This window comes from Mauremys mutica, chromosome 3, assembly GCF_020497125.1.
Source record: "Mauremys mutica isolate MM-2020 ecotype Southern chromosome 3, ASM2049712v1, whole genome shotgun sequence".
In the NCBI taxonomy this organism is placed as follows: Eukaryota; Metazoa; Chordata; order Testudines; family Geoemydidae; genus Mauremys; species Mauremys mutica.
In genome coordinates, this window is record NC_059074.1 from 126,185,284 (window position 1) to 126,208,646 (window position 23,363).

At 44.2% G+C, this 23,363-nt stretch overlaps 1 protein-coding gene across 1 annotated transcript in view; it reads left to right on the forward strand.

Moving 5' to 3' along the window:
* LOC123367583 (centromere protein J-like) overlaps nucleotides 1-23,363 on the forward strand; it is a 67,186-nt gene that overhangs the window by 40,445 nt on the left and 3,378 nt on the right. Inside the window, exons 9-19 of the mRNA XM_045011904.1 lie at nucleotides 1,749-1,875; nucleotides 5,879-6,044; nucleotides 12,586-12,822; nucleotides 13,966-14,112; nucleotides 16,262-16,420; nucleotides 16,762-16,876; nucleotides 17,176-17,282; nucleotides 17,581-17,736; nucleotides 19,962-20,066; nucleotides 22,142-22,282; nucleotides 23,061-23,145. Coding sequence (XP_044867839.1) covers nucleotides 1,749-1,875; nucleotides 5,879-6,044; nucleotides 12,586-12,822; nucleotides 13,966-14,112; nucleotides 16,262-16,420; nucleotides 16,762-16,876; nucleotides 17,176-17,282; nucleotides 17,581-17,736; nucleotides 19,962-20,066; nucleotides 22,142-22,282; nucleotides 23,061-23,145 — 1,545 coding nt within the window. The remainder of the gene's footprint in view (nucleotides 1-1,748; nucleotides 1,876-5,878; nucleotides 6,045-12,585; nucleotides 12,823-13,965; nucleotides 14,113-16,261; nucleotides 16,421-16,761; nucleotides 16,877-17,175; nucleotides 17,283-17,580; nucleotides 17,737-19,961; nucleotides 20,067-22,141; nucleotides 22,283-23,060; nucleotides 23,146-23,363) is intronic.

The window sequence follows — 23,363 nt, forward strand, 5'->3', positions numbered from 1 at the left end:
CAGTCCCACTCTCTGGATGGACTTTAGTCTGTAGTGATGGGATCCAATAACTGAATCCCACGTACTAATACACTTCCAGGATCTGGATACGAGTAGTGGATAGTCACTGTTCCTAGTTCAGGCACATTCCCAGTTGCAGATCCACGTCTGACCCTCTTCTTGGGCAGTGGGACCTCACAGTCTGATTGCCTGGACCCAGGAACCAGTGCCTGAGCCCCTTGTTGCTCATACACATCCCCCTCCTTGGTTCCATTCTTGGCTGTGGATGCTCTGGTTTTTCTGGTTACACCAGGGGTGAAAGTAACTTACAGGACTTACCAGTACTGCCGGAGTCATGAGGGGGCGTGGCCTCATCCGGAAGAGGCGGGGCCTCTCAAGATTAAAGGCCCTGAGGAACCAGCTGTGGCTGGGAGACCCAGAGCCTTTAAATCAACCAGGGGCTCCCAGCTGCAGAGGTGGCTGGGAGCCCCTGCGGCTCAGGGGCAAATTAAAGGGCCCAGGGCTCTGGCTGCCAGGGGGAACCCCGAGCTTTGCGGGGCTGGGGCAGGGATTTAAAGGGCCCAGAGCTCCTGCCACTGAGGGGAGCCCCGAGCCCTTTAAATCCTGGCTCCAGCCCGGCCGCCAGAGCCGCGGCAGGGATTCAAAGAGCTCTGGGCTGCCCACAGCAGCGGGGAGCTCTGAGCCCTTTAAATCTCAGCCATGGCCAGGATTTAAAGGACTCAGGGCTGCCCGCAGCCACGGGGAGCTCTGAGCCCTTTAAATCCCGGCCCCAGCCTGGCCGCCGGAGCCGCGGCCGGGATTTAAAGGGCTCTAGGCTGCCCGCAGTGGCAGGGAGCTCTGAGCCCTTTCAATCCCTGCTGTGGAAGTTGATGCGGTCCAGCACGGTGTACTGGCTCTTGCCGGTATGCCGTACCTGACCACACCTGCTTACTTTGGGGACAACATGGCAGGAAAGCAAGGAAACACAGGCTTAGTGAAGGAATTTCTTATACAAGGAATGTCTGGGCAGAGAGCCGTTCAATGTCAGTGATCCTGCTGGTAGAGAAGCTACAATAATACAAATAATTAATAATAATAATAATACTTAATAATTGTTCCACTGGAGTAGAGCCATTCAGTGTTGATGGCCCTTGATTGCTCTGTCACATCTCCTCAGACACAGACTCTTCACTAGCTGTCAAGTTCCTGCTACAAAATGGATACTCAAAGCCACTTCAAAAGTTACATTCAAAATGGAGGCAGAAATACAGTGTGGCATTAACAAAAACCAAAATGGAATTTATACGTTGGCCCAGACATAGCCCCCAATCCATCACACTTAACTGCCAGGTGTAGTGCTTGATTTGCACTAGTAAGCATTATGCTGTATAGCAGGGGTTCTAAAACTGGGGGTCGGGACCCCTCAGGGGATCGTGAGGTTATTACATGGGGGGTCATGAGCTGTCAGCCTCCACCCCAAACTCCGCTTTGCCTCCAGCATTTATAATGGTGTTAGATATATAAAAAAGTGTTTTTAATTTATAAGGGAGGGGTTGAACTCAGAGGCTTGCTATGTGAAAGGGGTCACCAGTAAAAAAAGTTTGAGAGCTACTGCTGTATAGTGAATAGTGTCAGGATTGGGCCCCAAGATGTTAAAGTCAGAGAACTTTACATTTTCCTGGTCTATGCAATTCTGCTGTAGTTAAATATGTGCACTATTTTAATGAATACACAGTAAGTTATATGTACTAACGTGATTGTCTTCATAGAAGCAGCTCAGAGAAGGCTTACTGACAAGTTAGAGGAACTGGAAAAGGAGGTTGGTGTATATCGTGGAGAAACCCCTCTTCTAGCGAGGATGAAAGAAGAACAAGAGAAAGCAAGGCATTTTCTTAGGTAAGTAAACCATCCCGTGGTATGCAAAACAAATCGAGCTGACCGTGCACTATGGCCAATATTTTCAGCTGTGGATTCCTAAAGCTAGGTTGTTAAATCCTACATAAGTGGCTTCATTTCAGTGGGCGCTGTGGGTGCCCTGAAAAGCAGGCCATTTACGTGGATGTCCAAACATGGATGTAGCTGACTAACTAGAGGCACACAGATTTGAAAACTGTGGCCAGATGACTAGTTTTAAGGCTCGATCTTGTGAAATGCTGAATGATCTGTACAAGTTGCTGAGCATCCTCAAGTCACAGTGAAGTCACTGTGAGCTGGGGGCACTCCCATCTCAGAAGATCAGGCCCAACCTGGTTATCATCCTATGTCACATTTAGATTTACTCACCTTTATATAGGGGTATCTATCCAAACCAGGCAAAGGATTTATTTGGGACTATGGATGTGCCAAGCTTGAAGTTTCAAAAGAGCTGATTTGTAAATAATCTAAGTGCAATAAAGCAGCTGTAAAATGTAAAATGTTTGCATAATTCAAACAATTTTCTCCTCGTTTGAGATCAAGCAGGAAAATTTTCAGTCCAAAAAGTAATATTTTGAGGAAAATGATGATTGAAAACAGGGGTTTGGAATAGAGGGCACCATCTCAGCTGTAGGTACCCTGTAGCTTGTAATAAAATCATGGCATGGTTAAATTCAAACCCAGTGTGATTTTTTTTAAAAAAACATGTTTGAAAGCTGTTAGAACCTACGCTTACCATGTATCTATTGTAATACAAACTCCTTTTTTTGGTATTACTGTGTTCTTTCTATTTCTTACTCGGTATGAGAATATTTCTTTTCTTATGTAAAGTAAGAGTAATTTCTTGATTGAGATTTTTTTTTGCATTCCTTTAAAAAACATTGAATACATGTTGCAAACTGAATGTGCCCCCAAACCAAACCAAAAGTTTACTCTTTTATATGTACACTCCCGTTGATTTCAAGGAGTTTAGGATCAGGTCCTTTCAGCATTACAGTGTGCTGTATTTTTCCTTAGCTATCCTTGCCCAAAATACTTTTGCATTTTATTATGAATTTCTTCATTAAAGATCTTTTTCTGGGTATGATCCCACAAGCTCTCCAATGGGCTTCAATAGGAGTTCCATGTGTGAGAGCTTGTGGGTTTGGGCTGTTTATGTTTAACATCTAAAAAAGCAGTAAAAGAAAGTAGGCTTCAGTTTTTCCAAAGTTATGTACTGACGTTGCCTTCAGCTGCTAAGTGATGTTCCTCATGCAGAGTTAATGCAATACTTTCCTAGACAGCACTGTACTCTGCTCCTGTAGATAGATGGTGCCCTCTGGTGGGTTTGTCTTACTGAGTATAGTGCTTTGGCATCTAATAATAGTGTTGGCCCTAAAAAGAGTGTTGTTGACAGTGTTTTGGTGGAGTTAGTTGTAGTTGCCTCTACCATTTTCACAAAGATGTTTATCCACAAATCCATAGATGGCATGCTGTGTAGTGCAGACCTTTTCATTTCCTCTGTCCAGTTTGTGGGCCAGATCCTCAGCAGGGGTAAACTTGCTTAGCTCCATTGATGTCAGTGACCGCACAATGATTTACACCAGCTCAGGATCTGGCTCTGTATTTTTAAACTAATGAGCACATCAGGAGCCCTGGTTGGTAACCACAGTGATAGAGCTCTTCAGTTATTCCATGTTGACTTTTTTGCCTGGTCGAAGCAATAAGAGACCTATTGAGAGAGTCAGCTGGCATGCCTGGACCTGTCCAGGCTCCTATCCATTCTCTGGTTTCCAAACACATTTTTTTCCTTAGGCCTCTGCAGGCATGAGAAGTGCAGACTGGAGGGTGAAAATTCTCTGAGTTTAGAATTTGGCATATGCACGGTGCCTAATGGAGACTGGGGCGGAGATGAGAGCTAGTAGACTGAGACTCCACCCAGACAGAACTGAGGTAATTGCTGTTGGCTATGGAAAGCTGTAAGGAGATTTGGTGAAGATTATTTCTGGGGAGTTTGCCTGCCATTTGTGACATATAACCTGCAGTTCTTGTTGGATCTACAGCAGCTTCTGGATGTCCAGGTAGCAACAGAATCATGGGTGCTTTTTCCCTCCGTTTAGCTAGAAGATTTTCTCTTGGCTGTGGATTTTGCTTCCATCACCAGGGTCTTTGTCAGTTCGCAGTTGGGTCGTTGCAATGTGCTTTACATGGGGCTACAGCTGAAAACTTTGAGAAATTCAATTTGCATGAAACATAGAGGTCTGCTTTGTAGGCAGTGTTTTCTGCAGAGAACACTTTACACCTGTGATGTGCACTGGCTGCCAATTCACTTCCATGTGCAATTCAAGGCTTTGGTTTTAATCAATTGTATAAGGCCCCTAAAAGGTTGGAGTCAACCCTAACTGAAACACCTCTGGTCTCTTTGGGTGATTCTGCCACAGATGAAATCAGTTGAGGTGCTGGAACTGATTGCTCACTGGTCTAGGTACAAAAGTAGGGCATTTGCCGTAAAAGACTCTCCACTTTAGAAATTGCTTCCTGCTGTGGCCCAACTTTGTTGACTTTCTTGGTAACACTTCTGTTCTCACAAGGGGCACGGAGAAGATGGGCATAAGCAGGGGTGTTGTATTTATTACTCCTACTAGATGTTGGGGTGAGGAGTTAATTGGTTACTGTGGAGATGTATTACTTTTAATGTTCATGAACCCAGAATACCATAAGGGCTCATTTTTAAAAAAAGGAATGAAGGAATTAAATCCAAATGAATAAACTGTAAAAGTCTCTCCTGCAGTGGCACCTTCCTTCGGGCAGCAGGAGGAGGGGGCCTGTGCATCTCTTAATGTCAGTGTTAGTTTCCATTTTGTACATTAGAGAACACTCTGCAGTGACAGGCCCAGTTAGTGAGGTAAATGCTCTTAACCACCTCACTGCCGCCTCATGTGCCTGTCTATGAGGCTAACAAATGATATAATAATATATTCAAAAAATGGGGTGAGCATTTTGGCCAAACACTGATTTCAGTTCATACAAATATGCTACATTCTGGGCTCTATTAAGGACTTACAGCCTGGAGCTCCCGTGGGTGAAAACATGCACTGCCCCAGTGCTCGCATGTAGAGGCTTTAGGATTGGAATGGCAAAATGTCTCCTAGGTGCTAAGATTGTACATTGAGCACTTGGACTTGCCATACCTCTAGCAAGCATTCCCAACAGCTCCCTCTCCACTAACTGGTACGTAAGGTCTATGGCCATTCTCACTCTGGGGAAGCTAGGGCTTCTGGAAGCTCAGTCTCCAACCTTGCACCCTGATGGGTATGTGTGGGGAAGGAGCCGCCTGTGCGCTCTCTCTCTTCAAGCGCAACTGCTGTGGGCTGCGATCAATGGTGTGCCATCTAGGTATGCAACGCATGCATTGCATGCCCCAGAATTAAAAAACATGGTCCAACTGGTGGCCCGTGGGCCTGATCTGGCCTGTAGGATGATTCTGTCTGGTGTCCTCTGCACAGTGTGACCTCACAGTCACCATGGGCATGGTCATGCTGCATACAGGACGCCATTTTGTGCAATGTCACTAAAAGGTTGGACTACCTAAGGCATCCAAGTTTAGAATTGAATCATTGCATGCCTTACTAAAAATGACCTGGCCTGACACTGGCTGCCATAATTTATCCCTTCATGGCTTAAGAAAATGTGTTTGAAAGCCTGTAAAATTCATGGCTATAGAGCTGTCTGGGAAGAAAATCCCAATGGGAATTGCCTTCCATTTGCTCAAAAGGACAAATTCTACCTTCAAACATGCACCTGAGACTCTCAGTGATTACAGACCTGATTTTTTCAGAGGTGCTGAGTACCTATAGCTCCCCTTGACTTCAGTGTCTGCTGTGAATGTCCAAGACCTCTGAAAATCAAGCCCTAAATCTGGGAATCCTGGATACTCATCCAAAGACAGGATTCGACCTACATTCTTTACATCAGCTTCATAATCCTCAATTTACCTTTTGAACAGAACACGAATGGATCAGTTTGAGACCAGCAAGGCTCAAGAACTTAATTGCTTAGAAGAATATAAGCGAGACTGCATTCACACACCGAAGAAAGAAAAGGTTGAATTTAAGAAGTACGCAACAGCAGCTAGAGTCACTAGGGAGGACGTGAAATCAGAAGAAATACAAGTAAGTAGTGCATAAAGAAGGGGAAAAAGAAAATGTGATTTTGAAGATCAGTTTGTAGTCCATCCTAGAATGGATATGAGAATTGCTCCTCAAGTGATAGAGAATCCACCATTTTTTTGAGACAACTTGTTCCAATGGTGAATTGCCCTCACTGTTAAAAATCTACAACTTATTTCCAGGCTGAATTTGTCTTGCTTCTGTTTCCAGCCCCTGGATAGAACTATGCCTTTTTCTGCTAGATTTATAAATCACTTCCCTGTGTAAGTATTTGTAGACCATAATCAATTCACCTCTTAAATTCCTCTTGGATATACTAACTAGACTGATATCAGAGGGGTCGCCGTGTTAGTCTGCATCTGTAAAAAGCGACAAAGAGTCCTGTGGCACCTTATAGACTAACAGACGTATTGGAGCGTAAGCTTTCGAAAGCTTATTCTCCAATACGTCTGTTAGTCTATAAGGTGCCACAGGACTCTTTGTCGCTTTTAACTAGACTGAGTCAAGTCTCTCCCAATAAAACATGATTTCCAGACCTCAAATCATTCTTGTGGATCTTTTATGAATCCTTTTCAGTTTTTCAATATCCTCTTTGAAATGTGGACTCCAGAACTGATACAGCATTTCGGTAAGGGTCTCATCAATCCCATACACAGAGATAATACCAACTGCCTATTCCTACTTGATATTCCCCTGCTTACACATCCAAGAATCACGTTTGCCCTTTTAGCTACAGCACTGCACTGCACTGGGATCTAATGTTTAATTGGTTATCTAAGGCCAAGTCCTTTTCTTTGCCAGTGCATTCCAGGATACAGTCCATTATCTTGGAACTATGACCTACATTCTTTGTTCCTAAATGTATGACTTTGCATTTGGCTCAGTTAAAATAAACGTTGTTCAAATGAGCTCAGCTTGCTAAGATCACTCTCTATAACTGGCCTGTTCCTATCATTATTTACCATGCCACCAATTTTGGTGTCATCTGTACATTTTACCAGCAATGCTTTTATAAAAATATTGAATAGCACTTGGCCAAGAACAAATCCCAGTGGGACTCCACTACAAACACCTCACTGGATGATGATTCCCCATTTACAATTGCTTTTTGAGATCTATCAATTAATCAGTTTATAATCCATTTAATAGGGGTACATTGATTTTATATAGTGCTGATTTTTTAATTACAAAGTCATGCAGGATCAAGAGACACAAGGTGGGTGAGGTAATACCTTTTATTGGACCAACTTTTAAAAATTGTCCAACTTCTCTATAAAAGATATTACCTCACCCATCTCGTCTCGCTGCTATCCTGGGACCAACATGGCCACAGCAACACTGCATGCAAGATTAAGTCAAATGCCTTATATTAATAACATAGCAGGTGCACAGCATCATTCATCCTTGCAAGATCGGGGACCCCCGCTGTCTTTGCCTGCTCATCTCTTTTCACCTTCTGCTTTTACCAAGAAACAATACACACCTGCCCTTCTGCAGGATCAAGCCTGTCAATGTATACATCAAGGGCCCCGGTGCCACAATGGTGGGTACATAAATATAGAAATAAATAGCTTTCTTGTGTCCACCTCAGTTTGGAGGCATGTCGCAGATTTGGCAGATTAAGAGGCAAATCACAATTCCACTACCCCACTGTGCGCTATTCATGGTGAAGTTGCAGAAGAAGAAAGAATTATGTGCTTGAAGGAAGAAAGGAGGGAGAAGATGAAGAGATGGGAGAGGGAGGATGGGAAAACTGCTGCTTTTCCTCACTGGCTTTGCTAGTGTTAGGGGTTGAGGTTTGCAGGGGTTTCTTCCAAAGGGTCAAGGATTTAAAAGACATAGTTCAATTTGTCTGGAAATACACAAAGAATGAATGCAAAACCACTTAGTGCAAGAAAAATAATAGGATCATAGAACTGGAAGAGACCTTGAGAGGTAATCTAGTCCTCTGCACTCGTGGCAGGACTAAGTATTATCTAGACCATCCCTGACAGGTGCTTGTCTAACCTACTCTTAAAAATCTCCAATGATGGAGACTCCACAACCTCCTAGGCAATTTATTACAGTTCTTAACCACCCTGTCAGTTAGGAACTTTTTTCCTAATGTCCAACCTAAACCTCCCTTGCTGCAATTTAAGCCCATTGCTTCTTGTCCTATCCTCAGAGGTTAAGCAAACAATTTTTCTTCCTCCTTCTTGTAACAACCTTTTACATACTTGAAAACTATTATCATGTCCCCTCTCAGTCTTCTCTTCTCCAGACTAAACAAACCCAGTTTTTTCAATCTTCCCTCATAGGTCATGTTTTCTAGACCTTTAATCATTTTTGTTGTTCTTCTGTGGACTCTCTCCAATTTGTTCACATCCTTCCTGAAATGTGGCACCCAGAACTGGACACAATACTCCAGTTGAGGCCTAATCAGCATGGAGTAGAGCGGAAGAATTACTTCTTGTGTCTCGCTTACAATACTTCTGCTAATACATCCCAGAAGGACGTTTGCTTTTTTTGCAACGATGTTACACTGTTGACTCATGTTTAGTTTGTGGTCCACTATAACCCCCAGATCCCTTCCCGCAGTATTCCTTCCTAGGCAGTCATTTCCTATTTTGTGTGTGTGCAACTGATTGTTCCTTCCTAAGTGGAGTACTTTGCATTTGTCCTTATTGAATTTCATCCTGTTTACGTCAGACCATTTCTCCAGTTTGTCCAGATCATTTTGAATTATAATCCTGTCCTCCAAAGCACTTGCAATCCCTCCCAGCTTGGTATCATCCGCAAACTTTATAAGTGTATTCTGTATGCCATTATCTAAATTAGGGGTCGCAAACACAAATGATCACAAGGGCCACATGAGGGCTAGTTCATTGGCCCGAGGGCCGCATCACTGACACACACCCCATCGCTGCCTCCGGCCCTGCCCCCACTCTACCCCTCCCATGAGGCCCCGCCTCTTCCTACCCCTTCCCTGCCCCCATTCCAACCCCTTCCCTGAAGTCCCCACCCCAACTCTGCCCCCTCCCTGCCCCCAGAGGGTGCATGAGGGGGGTGGCAGGGGCTCAGGGCAGGGAGTTGAGGTGCAGCAGGGGTTTGGGTTGTAGGCAGGGGCTCAGGATGCAGAAGGGGTGAAGGGTGCAGCAGGGGGCTCAGGGCAGGGGGTTGAGGTGCAGCAGGGGGTTGGGCTGCAGGCAGGGGACTCAGGGTGCAGCAGGGAGCTCAGGGCAGGGAGTTGGGGTGCAGGAGGGGTGTGGGATGCGGGAGGGGGCTCAGGGTAGGGGGTTGCGGTGCAGCAGGGGGTTGAGGTTCAGGCAGGGGGCTCAGGGCAGGGGTTTGAGGTGAAGGCAGGGGGCTCAGGGCAGGTGATTGGAGTGCAGAAGGGGTGTGAGATGCAGCAGGGGGCTCAGGGCAGGGGGTTGGGATGCAGAAGGGGTGTGAGATGCAGCAGGGGGCTCAGGGCAGGGGGTTGGGATGCAGAAGGGGTGTGGGATGCAGCAGGGGGCTCAGGGCAGGGGGTTGAGGTGCAGGCAGGGAGCTCAGGACAGAGAGTAGGGGGGTGGGGTGCAGGAGGGCTTCGGGCTCTGGGGTGGCAGCAGCGCACACTGGGGCCAGGGCAGGCTGCCGGCCCGGCCCCACTCTGCTCTGGGAAGTAGCTGGAACCATGTGCTGCTTGCCACACATCCAGGTACCTCCCCGAAGCTCCCATTGGCCGTGGTTCCCCGTTCCTGGCCAGTGGGAGCTGCGGGGAGGGGCGGGGGCAGTGCCTGGAAGCCAGGGCAACACACGGACAGAGCCCTCTGCTTCTCCCCCCCGCAGGCCACAGGGACATGATGGCAGCTGCTTCAGGGAGCGGCGCGGAGCTTGAGGGGGCAATCCTGCAGCTGTAGTTTGCCCACCCCTGGCCTGGAGGTAGCAGGGCCGCCCAGAGGATTCAGGGGGCCTGGGGTCCTCGGCGGCGGGGGGCCCCCGCTTCGGCGGTGGGGGGTCCTTCTGCTCCAGGACCCGCCGCCAAAGTGCCCTGAAGACCTGCGGTGGGGGGTCCCCGCCGCCAAATTACTGCCAAAGACCCAGCTCTTCGGCAGTGGGTCCTGGGGCAGAAGGACCCCCCACCGCGGGTCTTCACAGCACTTCGGCGGCGGGTCCCAGCGGAAGGACCCTCCACCACCGAATTACCGCCAAAGACCCGGAGCAGAAGACGCTCCAGGGGCCCGGGCCTCGCGAGAGATTTCCGGGGTCCCCGGAGCAAGTGAAGGACCCCGCTCCAGGGGCCCTGAAAAACTCTCGTGGGGGCCCCTGCGGGGCCCAGGGCCTGGGGCAAATTGCCCCACTTGCCCTCCCCTCTGGGCGGCCCTGGGAGTTAGGCCAGGGGGGCGGGCGCGGGCCACTTGGCGAGTGGCAGGAAATAGCCCAGCAGGCCGCGTGTTTGAGACCCCTAATCTAAATCATTAATAAAGATTTTGAACAGAACCAGACCCAGAACTGATCCCTGTGGGACACCACTCATTATGCCCTTCCAGCATGACTATGAACCACTGATCACTGCGCTCTGGGAATGGTTTTCCAAACAGTTTTGCACCCACCTTATAGTAGCTCCATCTAGGCTGTATTTCCCTAGTTTGTTTATGAGACAGTCATGTAAGACAGTATCAAAAGCTTTGTTAAAGTCAAGATATACCATGTCTACCACTTCCCTCCATCCACAAGGCTTGTTACCCTGTCAAAGAAAGCTATCAGGTTGGTTTGACACAATTTGGTTTTTTTACAAATCCACGCTGACTGTTACTTGTCACCTTATTATCGTCTAGATGTTTGCAAATTGATTGCTTAATTATTCGCTCCATTATCTTTCTGGGTACAGAAGTTAAGATGACTGGTCTGTATTTCCCTTTTTATAGATTGGCATTATATCTTCCATGACTTTTCAAAAATAATTGCTAATAGCTCCTTGAGTATTCTAGGATGCATTTCATTAGGCCCTGGTGACTTGAGGACATCTAATTTGTCCAAGTAATTTTTAACTTGTTCTTTCCCTATTTTAGCTTCTGATCCTACCTCATTTTCACTGGCATTCACTATGTTACTCATTGAGTAACAGGCCTACCTTCTCCTTGGTCTTCCTCTTCCTTCTAATGTATTTATAGAATGTTTTCTTGTTACCCTTTATGTCTCCAGATAGTTTGATTTCATGTTGTGCCTTGGCCTTTCTAATTTTGTCCCTACATACTTGTGTTATTTGTTTATATTCATACTTTGTAATTTGACCTAGTTTCCACTTTTTGTAGAACTCTTTCTTTATTTTTAGATCATTAAAGATCTCCTGGTTAAGCCAGGGTGATCTCTTGCCATACTTCCTATCTTTCCTATGCAATGGGATAGTTTGCTCTTGTGCCCTTAATAATGTCTCTGAAAAACTGCCAACTGTCTTCTACTGTTTTTCCCCTTAGACTTGTACCCCATGGGATCTTACCTACCAACTCCCTGAATTTGCTAAAGTCTGCCTTCTTGAAATCCATTGTCTTTATTTTGCTGTTCTCCCTCCTACCATTCCTTAGAATCATGAACTCTTATCATTTCGTGATCACTTTCACCCAAGATGCCTTCCACTTTCAAATTCTCAGCCAGTTACTCCCTATTTGTCAAAATGGCAGATTACAATTAAGCATTAGGTGTAGTTCTCCCTGAGCAAAGGAAAAGCTCGAGATCTTTGCACATCCACTCCTTTACATTTAAAGGTGCAGGGTTAATAAAGGGGCAGGGCATGTCTAAGGAGATGTACGCTTAAATGTATTTCTAAAATGGCTTGGCCAGTGTCCATAGATTCATAGATTTTTATTTTAAGATCAGAATGGACCATTATGATCATTTAGGCTGACCTCCTGCATCACACAGGCCCAATAACCTCATCTACTAATCTCTGCATCAAGCCCATAACTTCTGTTTGAGCTACAGCATGTCTTTTTGAAAGACATCCAGGCTTGAGTTGTCATTGACATCAGCAAGAGTTGTGAATGTTCTAGACTCATTAGGATCAGAACTTGAATCAGTCAAATTGTTCCATCAGTCCAAGCCACTTAAAGAAAATCTTTTTTTTTTTTAATGCAAACACAGTGAGATGCTCCATGATGGTTGGAATGTTAGAGCCTGATTTTGAAAAGTATTGATCACCAGCAACTTCCACTGACTTCATTTATAGTGGGTGTTCAGCAGTTCTGAAAATCATCCCTTTTTGGCTTAATATCTCACTGCTGTAGATGCTTGTCAGTACACCTTAAATACTGTAGGGGGCTAATACCTATTCCTTTTTCTTAGGCTCCTTTGGCCCTTCTGCAGCATGGATTTCTGTTTGTTTGTTTGTTTGTTTGTTTGTTTTATTGCTGTGTATTTTGGTAGATCTTGTGTGATTTGTTGTGTGTGATTTGATGCCATAATGAAAAGTTTCAATAAAGCTTTAAGCAAAACCACAGATTTCATGTGTCTTTCCAAATGCATGAGATGCACTTGCCTCGTCTAGAATGGTGCACTAATGTTATGTGCCTTTCTCTAATAACAGATGTTAAAACAGCAGATTGCAGGGCTCCAGGAGGAGTTCAGGAGAAATGAGTCCCACTGGCATGCTGCCCATGGCAAGCTAAAAAATCAGATTGAGATGCTGACCAAACAGAACCTGGAACTTCGAGATGAGCTCAGAGTTTCAGAGCATCAGAGGCTGGAAGCAGAAAAGAAATCTGGAGCTGTGGATTTCATAAGCAGAAAATCAGAAACCCCGGTACTGAAGGATCTATTGTCTGTAGGTGGTTGTCTGAGCAGTGGAAGTGTCTGGTATACCAATGTCAGAGCAATTCAACGTTTTAAGATTTCTGCAGAATCAGGAATGCATGTGCATACTCTCTCTCTCTCTCTCTCTCTCTCTCTCTCAGCCAATTGTTCTCAGGGAAATAACCAGTCCCAGGCTAGTACCCTAACCACTGGGACATCTTTCCCTTTGTAAGTGACAGTAACTATATTCTTCTTTACAAGGTGCCTGGAACCACCAATTTCACTTGATAAAGCAAGGGAAATGGTAAATAATCTTTATATATTTTAATGTAATTTTAATATAGCATTAATGAGAATTAAGCCCCTAACTCCCTTAGGCTTCTTTGGGAAATGTAATCCCAAATTCAAATTTAATTTTGATTTTTAACTAGACTGAAATCTGCCTGTTACTTCTGATGACGCTTCTTTTTATGCATAGTGAAGGTCACAGAGAAAAATTATTCCAGCTGTGCTGTATGCAACATAAAGGACACCAGTACAGAACAAAACTGTATAACAATCCCAATCAAAGCAAGAGCTAGAGAAGGCAAAATACGCTGGAAATTTTTTTCTAGATTCTGGCCCCCACTCCACCTGCTTTGGCCTGCTCTGGTGGTGCAAAAGAGCCACAAAGCCTGGGCCTTCAGCCTCTGAAGAATCCCTCTGGGCTGGAGAATCCTCAGCTGGCATAAGGGCACCGTATAGGGGGCATGACCCTGAGGCTGCTGTAATTTATGCTGGGGACCATCCTGTCCCTGGCTAGCCCCAGGCTCAGAGGAGCATAACTCAACCAGATGTGGGATCTAGTCTTTTGTGTATAAACTTAGGGTGATTCTGTTTTATCTCTTGTCAGAGCCATTACATTTTCCAACTCCAGGCACCTAATAGTGAGGGATTTCCATTCCGTATTGATCTCTTTGTTTGGGATAAAACTGGTGCCACCTGCTCCCTCCACTCCCCTGTGGTCTAGCTGAGTGAATAGTAGCTACCTGTGTACTTATGTCATATTGCCTTGTTACCTCAGAAAATGTGAAGGGTTGGTGCGAGTTTTTTCACCAGGTACAAGATGAAGTGACTGGTTCTGTTAGATGTGATGGATAAACCATTGCTTTGTTTATCATAAATTCTCCATTAGGTTTCAGAAGCTATTTTGAGAGGGACATCGTCTCTGGCTAACCTAGAAGAAAGGTCATTGCGAAGTAGCCATAAGAGTCGCAACACCACTCCGGTGGGGAGGAAAACGCCAGTGGAGAAACATCCCCCCAGAGATGTGAATATGAAAGTATGGATAAAACTCGGGTCCTTATTGGAAACAGTCACTTTTCCACAGTTTAAAAACATGAGACTTATCTTAGAGAATGATTTCTAGGACCAAAATGTATGTAAACAAAAGTGTCCAGCTACATGGGGTCACCTTTTCTACATAGCCCCGTGTGTGACTCAGCACTAAGAACGTGCAGTAGTAAAGTTTTCCTTGCACTCTTCCTAACTCCATACTGGTGTGAGACAATCATCTGTCTCCTATTTTAAGCCTAACTGAATTGCCTATTTGTAGTTATCAAAGTGTACTGTGCCCCTGCCCCAATACATGGTTTTGGCCCTTGAATTTGCCCAGTGTGAGAGGATCCAGTAGCTTTGCCCCATCCACTCTTCCAGCCTCCCCTTCCCCTTCCTGGCTCTTTGGTCCTGAAGAGAGAGACACACTAGAGACTTGCACACGGGAGGCTGTGAAGTCTCCTTTCATGGGCTCTCTGCTCTGCAGCCTTATCTCTGCAAAGCTGAAATCCAGTATTTTCTCTGTTTTAGGCCTTGCATAATTACGAAAGAGACCACACAGAATTTGGCCCAATTTCTCTTTAGTGCACATAAGACCTAATCCTACTTCCAGTCAAATCAATGGCAAAACTCTCATTTGACCATAATGAGTGCAGCACTGGGCTCATATTGATAGCCCTTTGACTGCTTTTTTGTGCCTGGATTACACCATTGACTGATGCATCTCGCTTTTCAGAACTTTTTCCTAAATATCTAGTTAAAATTTTCCTCCTCCTGGCTTCAAGTTGAGACTTTTTTTATTTTGTTTCCATTTGAACATCTCGAATAATAATCCTTCCCCTGCCTTTTTTTTACACCTAGTCTACATCTGTGCCTTGTCAGTCAGATGAACGGAGATTCCTCCTGCCTCTGCAGTTAATGATCTCATAACACAAATAGGTTCTAGCGTCCAGGCACATGTGGAAGCTCCTTCCCACAGTAGCTGCAGCAATTACCACATTTGCCTGCCCAAACACTGAAGTAACTTGGAATTTAAAAACACGTGAAAGGCAGTTACTTGTGAAATGAGGTTACTGTGCAACGTGAATAGAGATGGCAGGAAGATTTTAGGGGAAAAAAACCCTTAAAATTCTCTATTGTATTATTTGTGAAGTAAAATGTGATCAGGTGAATAAAGACTGTATTGTGTAATGTGCACAGACACAAAAGGGCAGCATTTGTATTGTGTGTGAACTATTAGCTTGTCATTGCCCCACTTTTGAATGGGGTGGCCTAGATTGGATGTTTGTCCTCAAGACTGGATGTCTTTCTAAACAATATGCTCTAGTTCATCTAGAAGCTATGAGCTGATGCCGGAATTACGGGGTGAAATTCTATGGTCTGTGTTACGTATGAGGTCAGACTAGGGATACAATTTTCAGAAGCACCTAAGAGACTTGGGAGCCTAAATCCCATTTTCAAAAGAGACTAAGTCACATCAGAGCTGGTGCTAGGCATAAGCAGACTAAGCAATTGCTTAGGGCCCAAGCAGCTCAAGGGGACCCCCATTTGCTTTTTATGATATGTTGGGGGGGGGGAATATTCCTGCTTAGGGCCCCCAATAGGCTAGCACTGCCTCTGAGTCACACTGAAAGTCAGTGGGACTTTAGCTCCTGAATGCCTGATGCCATTTTTTAAAATGAGGCTTAGGCTCCAAAGTCACATAAGGGCTTTTGAAAATTTGACCCAAGGCAATTGTTATGGTTCTGGCTGGCCTTAAACACTGTGAGTTAAATCTTGGCCCCAGTGATGTCAATGAGAGTTTTGCCATTAACTTCAGTAGGGCCAGATTTCACTCTATGAATCTATAAGTGCTTAATATGTGAACATCCTGCTGCTGTGATTTTCGCAGGGTTGTTCCAGCTTTACAAGAACCAGAAAATGAAACTGCTTTGAAACAAAAGTGAAAGTGGGTTGTCCACTTCCGTTTTCCAAGCAGAGAGAAAAACATGAAAAGTAAACAAACAGCAAAAAATAGTGAAACGCAAATTTAAAAAAAAATTCTAACAATTTTGAAATAAGCAAATTATTTTTGCTACTTTTACAGAATGACTTCAGTGTGATTTTTTTTAACCTGACAGTGTATATTTAATGCAAAAATATTGAATGCATTTCAGGCAATGAAGAGTACAGTGCAAAGGACTGAGTCTTTGAAATCAGTAACCAGGGAACCCAGAGAAAAGACACCATCTAATCACTTTCATAGCAGAAGTACAACACCCACTGGCAGGAGAACACCCCATCAAGGAAGATTAACACCCTTTGAGCCAGAGAAGGTAACCAGTTAATAGTGTAGACTCTTCTGATTGTTATAATTATTTACTGTTCATATTATGATATTGCTCAGAGGCGCTGGTTGGGATCATGGATCCATTATGACATGTGCTGCCCCAATGAGTTTACAATCTAAGATGACAAGCAATATGCTTATGTTGGGGGAGAGGAAGACAGTTAAATAGAAACAAATTGTAGATACCATATCAGTTATTTATGGTACAGACTTCATTTCCTGACAGCCCAGGAGAAGTTCACACGTGACCATTCATACACTGAGAATTGCCAAGTTACAGAGGTGGTAGGACTGTATACTTGTCTAAAACTCTTCATTTTGTTTTAGGTTATGCATCAATCATCTCTTAATGAACAAAGAACCTATGGCAGGAAGTCACCTGTACTTCCCGTCTCACACTTGACTGTGTCTAAGGAAACCAACTCATCTTCTTACATAAAAGGTAAGATTTCCTGCAAGCCCTATATTTCTATGGCTATGATTTGTGGGAACTTTCCACCTGCCAGCAGTGGTCTGCAGGTGAGTGTATGGCTTCTTTCTTTTGCTCCAGGAGGAGGCAGCACCAAGTGTTGCTGTCAACAAGAATGAGATTATTGCTGCAATAAGCAATGTGTTGCATGAATCTGAAAGTCAGCATTTTTAAAATGGACTCTGAAACAACACTGTGGCAGTTGTATGACTGGGCACTTTCCTAGGCCTGCACTGACCTTTTGAATCTGTTTTTCTTTCCACACCCTGTAGGCAGATTTTCATCCACCTCAGGTAGTTCGGAGGACACAGTCCTCTTTCGCAACCAGAATGAAGATGTTTGTAGCTCTGCATCCTGCAGTAACAATGAGGAAACACAGGTATATTTATACATAGAGAAATATTTAATCATCCAGCAAGATTTATACTTCAGCTTTCACAGACACCGAGTTAAATCCTAGTCCCATTTCAGTCATTGGCAAAATTACCATTGTCTTCAGTGGGGCCAGTATTCAGTCTGCTTCATTTTCCCTCCCATCTGTTGGTGCTGACTGTACATAAAACAATATAGTGACATCTTACAAATCCTATGGTATGTTTCTCTGTGAAAATAGCTCTTTATAACAATTTGTCTTAAGGAGGTTTACGTTGCAACTTCATATTTTCATCTTGACATAGGAGAAAGAGAATCTGTGCCTTCAAAGGACTCAAAAATCACTTAAACCTTGGGATCAAACAGCCTCTGTGACACTCTCCAGGAGAAACAGCATAATCCCAAGTGGCAGAAAAACACCAGCAGAAAGTTTTTATGCAGTACTGGATGCTGAAGCAAAGGTTTGAGCTAATTATAGGTACTGGTTCACGTACTGATCTTCAACACCCATAGCTCCAGCCATGCAACCGTGTGCTGAAATGTTGTTTCGTCAATCCAAGCAAAATAAAATACACCTGGGAAAACAGAACCCTCCATTTCAGCCTTCTTTCCTAATCGTTAGACTATTTCACATTTCTTTCATGGGTTAATATTAGTTCAGGCTCCTGAAAGGCCTTGCCTTCTGTTGCCTGATGAAAATGCATATGACTTTGTAGGAGTAGGAAGAGGGATTATTTTCTCTGCAAGACTTGGGGCTGCTCATAGCTCCAGTGCAAAGCTTAAGCAAAACTAAATATTTTTTAACTACAGTTTAGTTGCCACAGCTGTCTTCAGAGCACCTCAGAGTGTGTGTTTTATGTCATTGCCTGACATTGCTAATGTGCCCAGAAGGCTTTGCTGCAAAAGCAGCACTCTGACCCTTTGGAGATATCTTGGCATACATCGGCAGGCAGCAGAGAAAACCCCATAGTGTTTTGGGCCACCGTTAGGAAATCTGGATTAGGAAGAAATGGGGAATGGAAGACAGCTAAATTCAGAGAGAAGGGGGACCACTGGTGAAAATACCACTGAGGAAGCATGAATAATGCAAAAGGTGAGGGAGGCCCTTATCTTGGCAGGATGGGCAGAGGCATTACTAAGGAACTGCAGAGAGGGTGGACAGCTTCTGGAATGCTGTGACAGAGTTTGGGGTCACCTTGTTACACCCCCACCCTGTCTCCAGTGAGAGGGAGACTTCCTTGTGCTTAACTGGCTGTCAGCAACCTGATACCTCCAGCCTGTTAGCCACCCAAGCCCTCTCCTCTGGGCTGTGCCCACCCTTCCTTTGCCTTGCAGCTTAACAATAGGTGCACCCCAGTCCCTGAACCCCTTTGAAGCATTTGCCCTGTAGCATCCGGCCCCCTCTCCACTGAACACTCACAGAAATACCAGGGCTGCAGTCCCCAGGGGAACGGCATACACACCAGCTTGTATGATTCAGCTCAGGATCAGCACTTTGTTTAATACCCCAGCGCTGAGTTTTATATATAGTGAGAACAACAATAAGTTTATTATCAAAGGTTCAAGAGATAGTGAGTAAGGATAATGGAACAAAAGGGTGATATATAAAACAAAATCATGACTTGCTTTCTAGAGACTAAACTTAACTATTAGGTTAACCTCCTGTCTAGTTTATCTCGCCCAAAGCCTTTTGCAGCATCTTCAACCAAGGCTGGTTAAGATCCTGTTTTCATGGATGTAAACACACTACCTGTTTAATTCCTAGTTGCAGGTTACTAACTTTTGCCTTCCCCAAAGTTCATTGTCTATACTCCGAGATGGGATAACCCATCGTTTGCTTTTCCTGTGTGCTCTTTCCTGTTGATTTCACGTCTCCCTGTTGACTTCATATGTAAATGTGCCTCCATTGTGTTAGCTTATGATGCTTCATTTACATGCAACAGAGAAACAGGTGAATAAATATCTTTTTTTCTGACAGGAAACCTGTTTCTCCACCTCTGCTGTAATACCGAATTTAAGAACATATTTTTAGCATAGATATGTAACTCTTTCTGTAGTATCTGTACATACGTTTCACAGTGGTATCAATGGCCAATGTGACCCTGGCTTTCATTTAAGACCTCATATGATATTCTTTGGTGAACCAGAACGCATCAGATCAGGATATTCTTGTAACCCCCTTGCCAGCTGGAACTGAGAGGCCCAGGTCCCAGATGGCGCTGGTGATTTGGGGTGCTGGCTCACTCTCACACCCTAAACTGTCTGCAGCTTATTGTTTCTCTCTTGTGTTGCTCACCTGAATGGGTTACTATCCTGCCAGGAGAAAGACTTTGTGTTCCACTGGATTTCTGCCTCCAAAACAAAACACACACACTCCCTGACTGTAGCTAATATTGGTTCAGGATGGGTCTGGACACTGTGGGCCTGATTCTCACTTACATTGAGGGCCCTTTACACCGTGGGTATAAATATAACTTAAGCCCATTTTAAGCCAGAGCAGCCTGAAGGGGCCGCCATATAAATGAGAACAGGGCCCCATGTCTCACCCTTCTGTGCAGTACTTGTCTCCCATAGTAATGCTCTCCTGATTACCATATTTTTGGCAGAGTTGATTAAGATTAGCAAAAATAATAGCAAAACTCTGTGTTCATGTAACAATATAACAGGGACTATAATGTTTTCATAGACTTCTCCTCCAAAATCAACATTATCCAGAAGATCTTCGCTATATGAAGAAAGCAAAAAGAGTGATGAGGAGGTGCGAGAAAAAATAGAGTATGCAGATGGCAAGGTAAGGGACCTTACGCAGATGTAAGGGTAGAAAAGGGGTGACCAATAGGATCCCTGATATGGCTATGAATTACTGTTACAAAGGCTCCAGAGAACGTTTTGTAAGTGAAGTTTCCCTCCTCCACAGGAAAGCAAAAATGTAAAGATCACACCATATGTTTTGGGAAATTTGATTCAACTAACGAGCTTGGAATCCAGACACCTGGATTCACCATGTGACCTTTGGCAAGTCACTTATCCTGTCTGCTTCAGTTACCCCATTTGTAAACTGGATATAACAACACCTACCATCTACAGATGAAAAAGTGCTACCTAGGTGTGGTGTTTAACTGCTTGCATGGATTGGGCAGCCCTCTTTCCAATGCCATTACAGGAAGTGTGGTTGAGACTTGCACCCAGGCTCCCGCCAACTCTTGTGTTACATTGCTACAAACCATCTTGTCCCATTAAACTGTTTTCAGCACTAATTTAGGGGGGACCCATTGTCAGCTATGGGTCAGTTTTCTGGTGTAGACCAGGGCTTAAGGCATGAGACATTAGTTCAGTCCTCATGTCCATTCAGTCCTAGACCTCTCTGCAAATGCTACCAGTGAGGGTGTCAATTAATGCCGGTTGCTTTAATGGGAGTTTATATGATGTAGATACTGCCTGGCTGGTGGGGACTGGCCAGAGACCACCAGCTCGTCACAGTTATCATTGAGATGGGCTCTGACAGCCTCTACCTGTCACAGTTCCTTCTCACAGAAGTAGCAAATGCAGGACCTGTAGTTCCGCATCTGGAAAGGAAAACAATCATGAAAAGATTAGGCATTTTCACCACTTCTTTCAGCTCATAAAATCAAGAGTTGTTCTGGGCTTGTTTGGGGGGCGGGGCTAGAGGAATGGGATAGAGAGGTGGTATGCATTAAAGGTGGAGGGAGATATTAACACCCACCCTAACGCACTTGGACCTCTTGGTAGCAATACTTCTTGTTAAAGTGTTCTTCATAACAATTTTCAGTTATTATCCAGGCATCTTTGAATACAATTGAATTTAAATAAAAATATTGTCCCAAGTATCCATTACAATGCCTGTTTTGGGAAGCCTTAGTTTACTCTCTTCCTCCCCCACAAATTTTTTGTATTCCTCCTCTCTCCTGTTCATGACTTTCCTATCCCATGAGGAATGGTTTATGACACTGGCACCATATGGTAGAGTTAAGGCACAGCTCTTCTGACCACCTCCTCCACTGGGATTTCACTGAGTGGATTATGTTATGTAAATCAATGCAACCTGATGATCAGAAGCAGCTGCCCTAGTGACTCCAGCAAAGCCAGCCTGGGTTAACTGGGTTCTGCTGGACAGCAGGTCTCATCTGATAAACACATCAGCTGCAGAAAAGTACATGGATGATGTGTTCACTGTCTGTTTGTCAAGTGGTCATGAGTGATTTCCCAGGGGCTCTCTGCATGCAGCAAATTTAGCTTCCATAGAGCTGAAGTGCTTGTTAATGGGGTCACATTATCTGGAAGTAAAATTGCCATCTGCATATGTCATCACCATAGCCAGCTTATCTGATCAGATCATTTTGGTCCCCTCCACCCAGATCCTAGGTTTCTTGGTGGGGGACTCAGTTTGTTCTGACTTGTGTGAAGATATATGCAGACTAACTAGATTGTCTTAATCAGGAGTCTTAGCTCACTCTAACTGAGTAGCTACAGAATTGTCATCCTTCATTGAAATCACAGTGTTTGCCAGCCCTCTGAAACTCAGACTGAATGAGAGGAAATAGCAATCTGGCCAGCCTGCCAAAGCCTGCATTTGGGGGTGGGGGAGAGAGAGAGATAGACAATGTTTAGGTCTCTGTGTTGGCACACAGGTGACGTAGGAATTACTTACCCATGCTATATAAATAAGCTTTGAAGGGCTGCAGCATAGCCTGAGGTCCCTGTGTTAATGAGATATTTAGCAGGACACTCTCATTTCAGTTACACCACTGCAACGTTACTGACTGCACTGAGGCTGCAATGATGTAGCTGAGAGGGCTGTTTGGCCCATTTTGTTTCTCTTATGTGGGGTATTTTGTTTGCTTAAAGGTAGAAGAGGTGCTTACTGATGGCCGTCGAATCATTACTTTCCGCAACAGTACCAAGAAAGAGATCAGTGCTGATAAAAGGATGACGGTGGTTACTTTTTTCAATGGAGATATAAAGAAGATCATGCCGGATCAGAGAGTGGTGTGTAAACACCTGTATTTTCTTTTTTTTTTTTTAAATAGCTTGTCAATATTTTATGCAGATTGACTAGTACTATAAGGCCCTACATCTTGTGGCCAGGGTAGAAGAAGAGATTTTTTTAGTAGAGATTTGAAAGAGAAGCAGGGTGGCTTGGTGCCCTGGGCTAGAGAGTCTACCCCACAGACAAGTGGAAGAGTGAAAAGATGCCAAGAGAGCAGTAGAAGATGGAACAAATGGTGCACTGATGCTTACATCTTTGGTGGAGCAGGTGGAAATGGAAACCATGATACAAAGCAAAGTGTGAGACATGGCTCCTTGGGGCAGGGAGTGTCTCTTTATTATACGTTTGTAGGGTGCCAGTGCAATAGGCTCCTGTCCTCTAGGTGCTACCATAATACAAATAGGAGATAATAATGTAATGTGAGCTGGAGTAGAGTTGAGCAGGTTCTTGAAGGTAGGATGAGAATTTTACACTTCATTATGTGTGCAAGGGGGAGCAAGAGGAAGGATCCAGTGGGCCAGGAAGATAATTTTAGCAACTGTGTTGATCATTTATATGTTGTAGAGGAGAAAGCAGCAAAATCTGGACATATCCTATATGTAAGAGGAGGAGGAGAGGGAGGAGTTGAAATATAAATACAGTTACTTGTATGTATTCTAAATACCCTAAGTTAATTCAAAATCATTTTCTGTGAGAGATTTTTAAAAACGTTGCTATAATTGTATCCCATTATTAAAATATTAGAAACAAAATACAAACTCTTCACTGTCCTTGCAGATTTATTATTATGCAGATGCACAGACAACCCATACCACTTATCCAAACGGCTTGGAGGTGCTGCAGTTCCCTAACAATCAGATAGGTATGTGGTAGCTCATAACTTTTGCAGGAGTATCTTCTTATAAAAAATTGCCTGACTCTAACTCTGGGAGACTGGGACTTTTCCTTGGATTCCCCATCTATAAAATGTGGATAATTGATATTTGCTTTGAGATCTACAGATGTAAAAGCACCGTTTTGATGCTTATCCTTATTTATTCTTTACCATTTTTAGTAGGTTATCATCTATAAAGTTCTCTC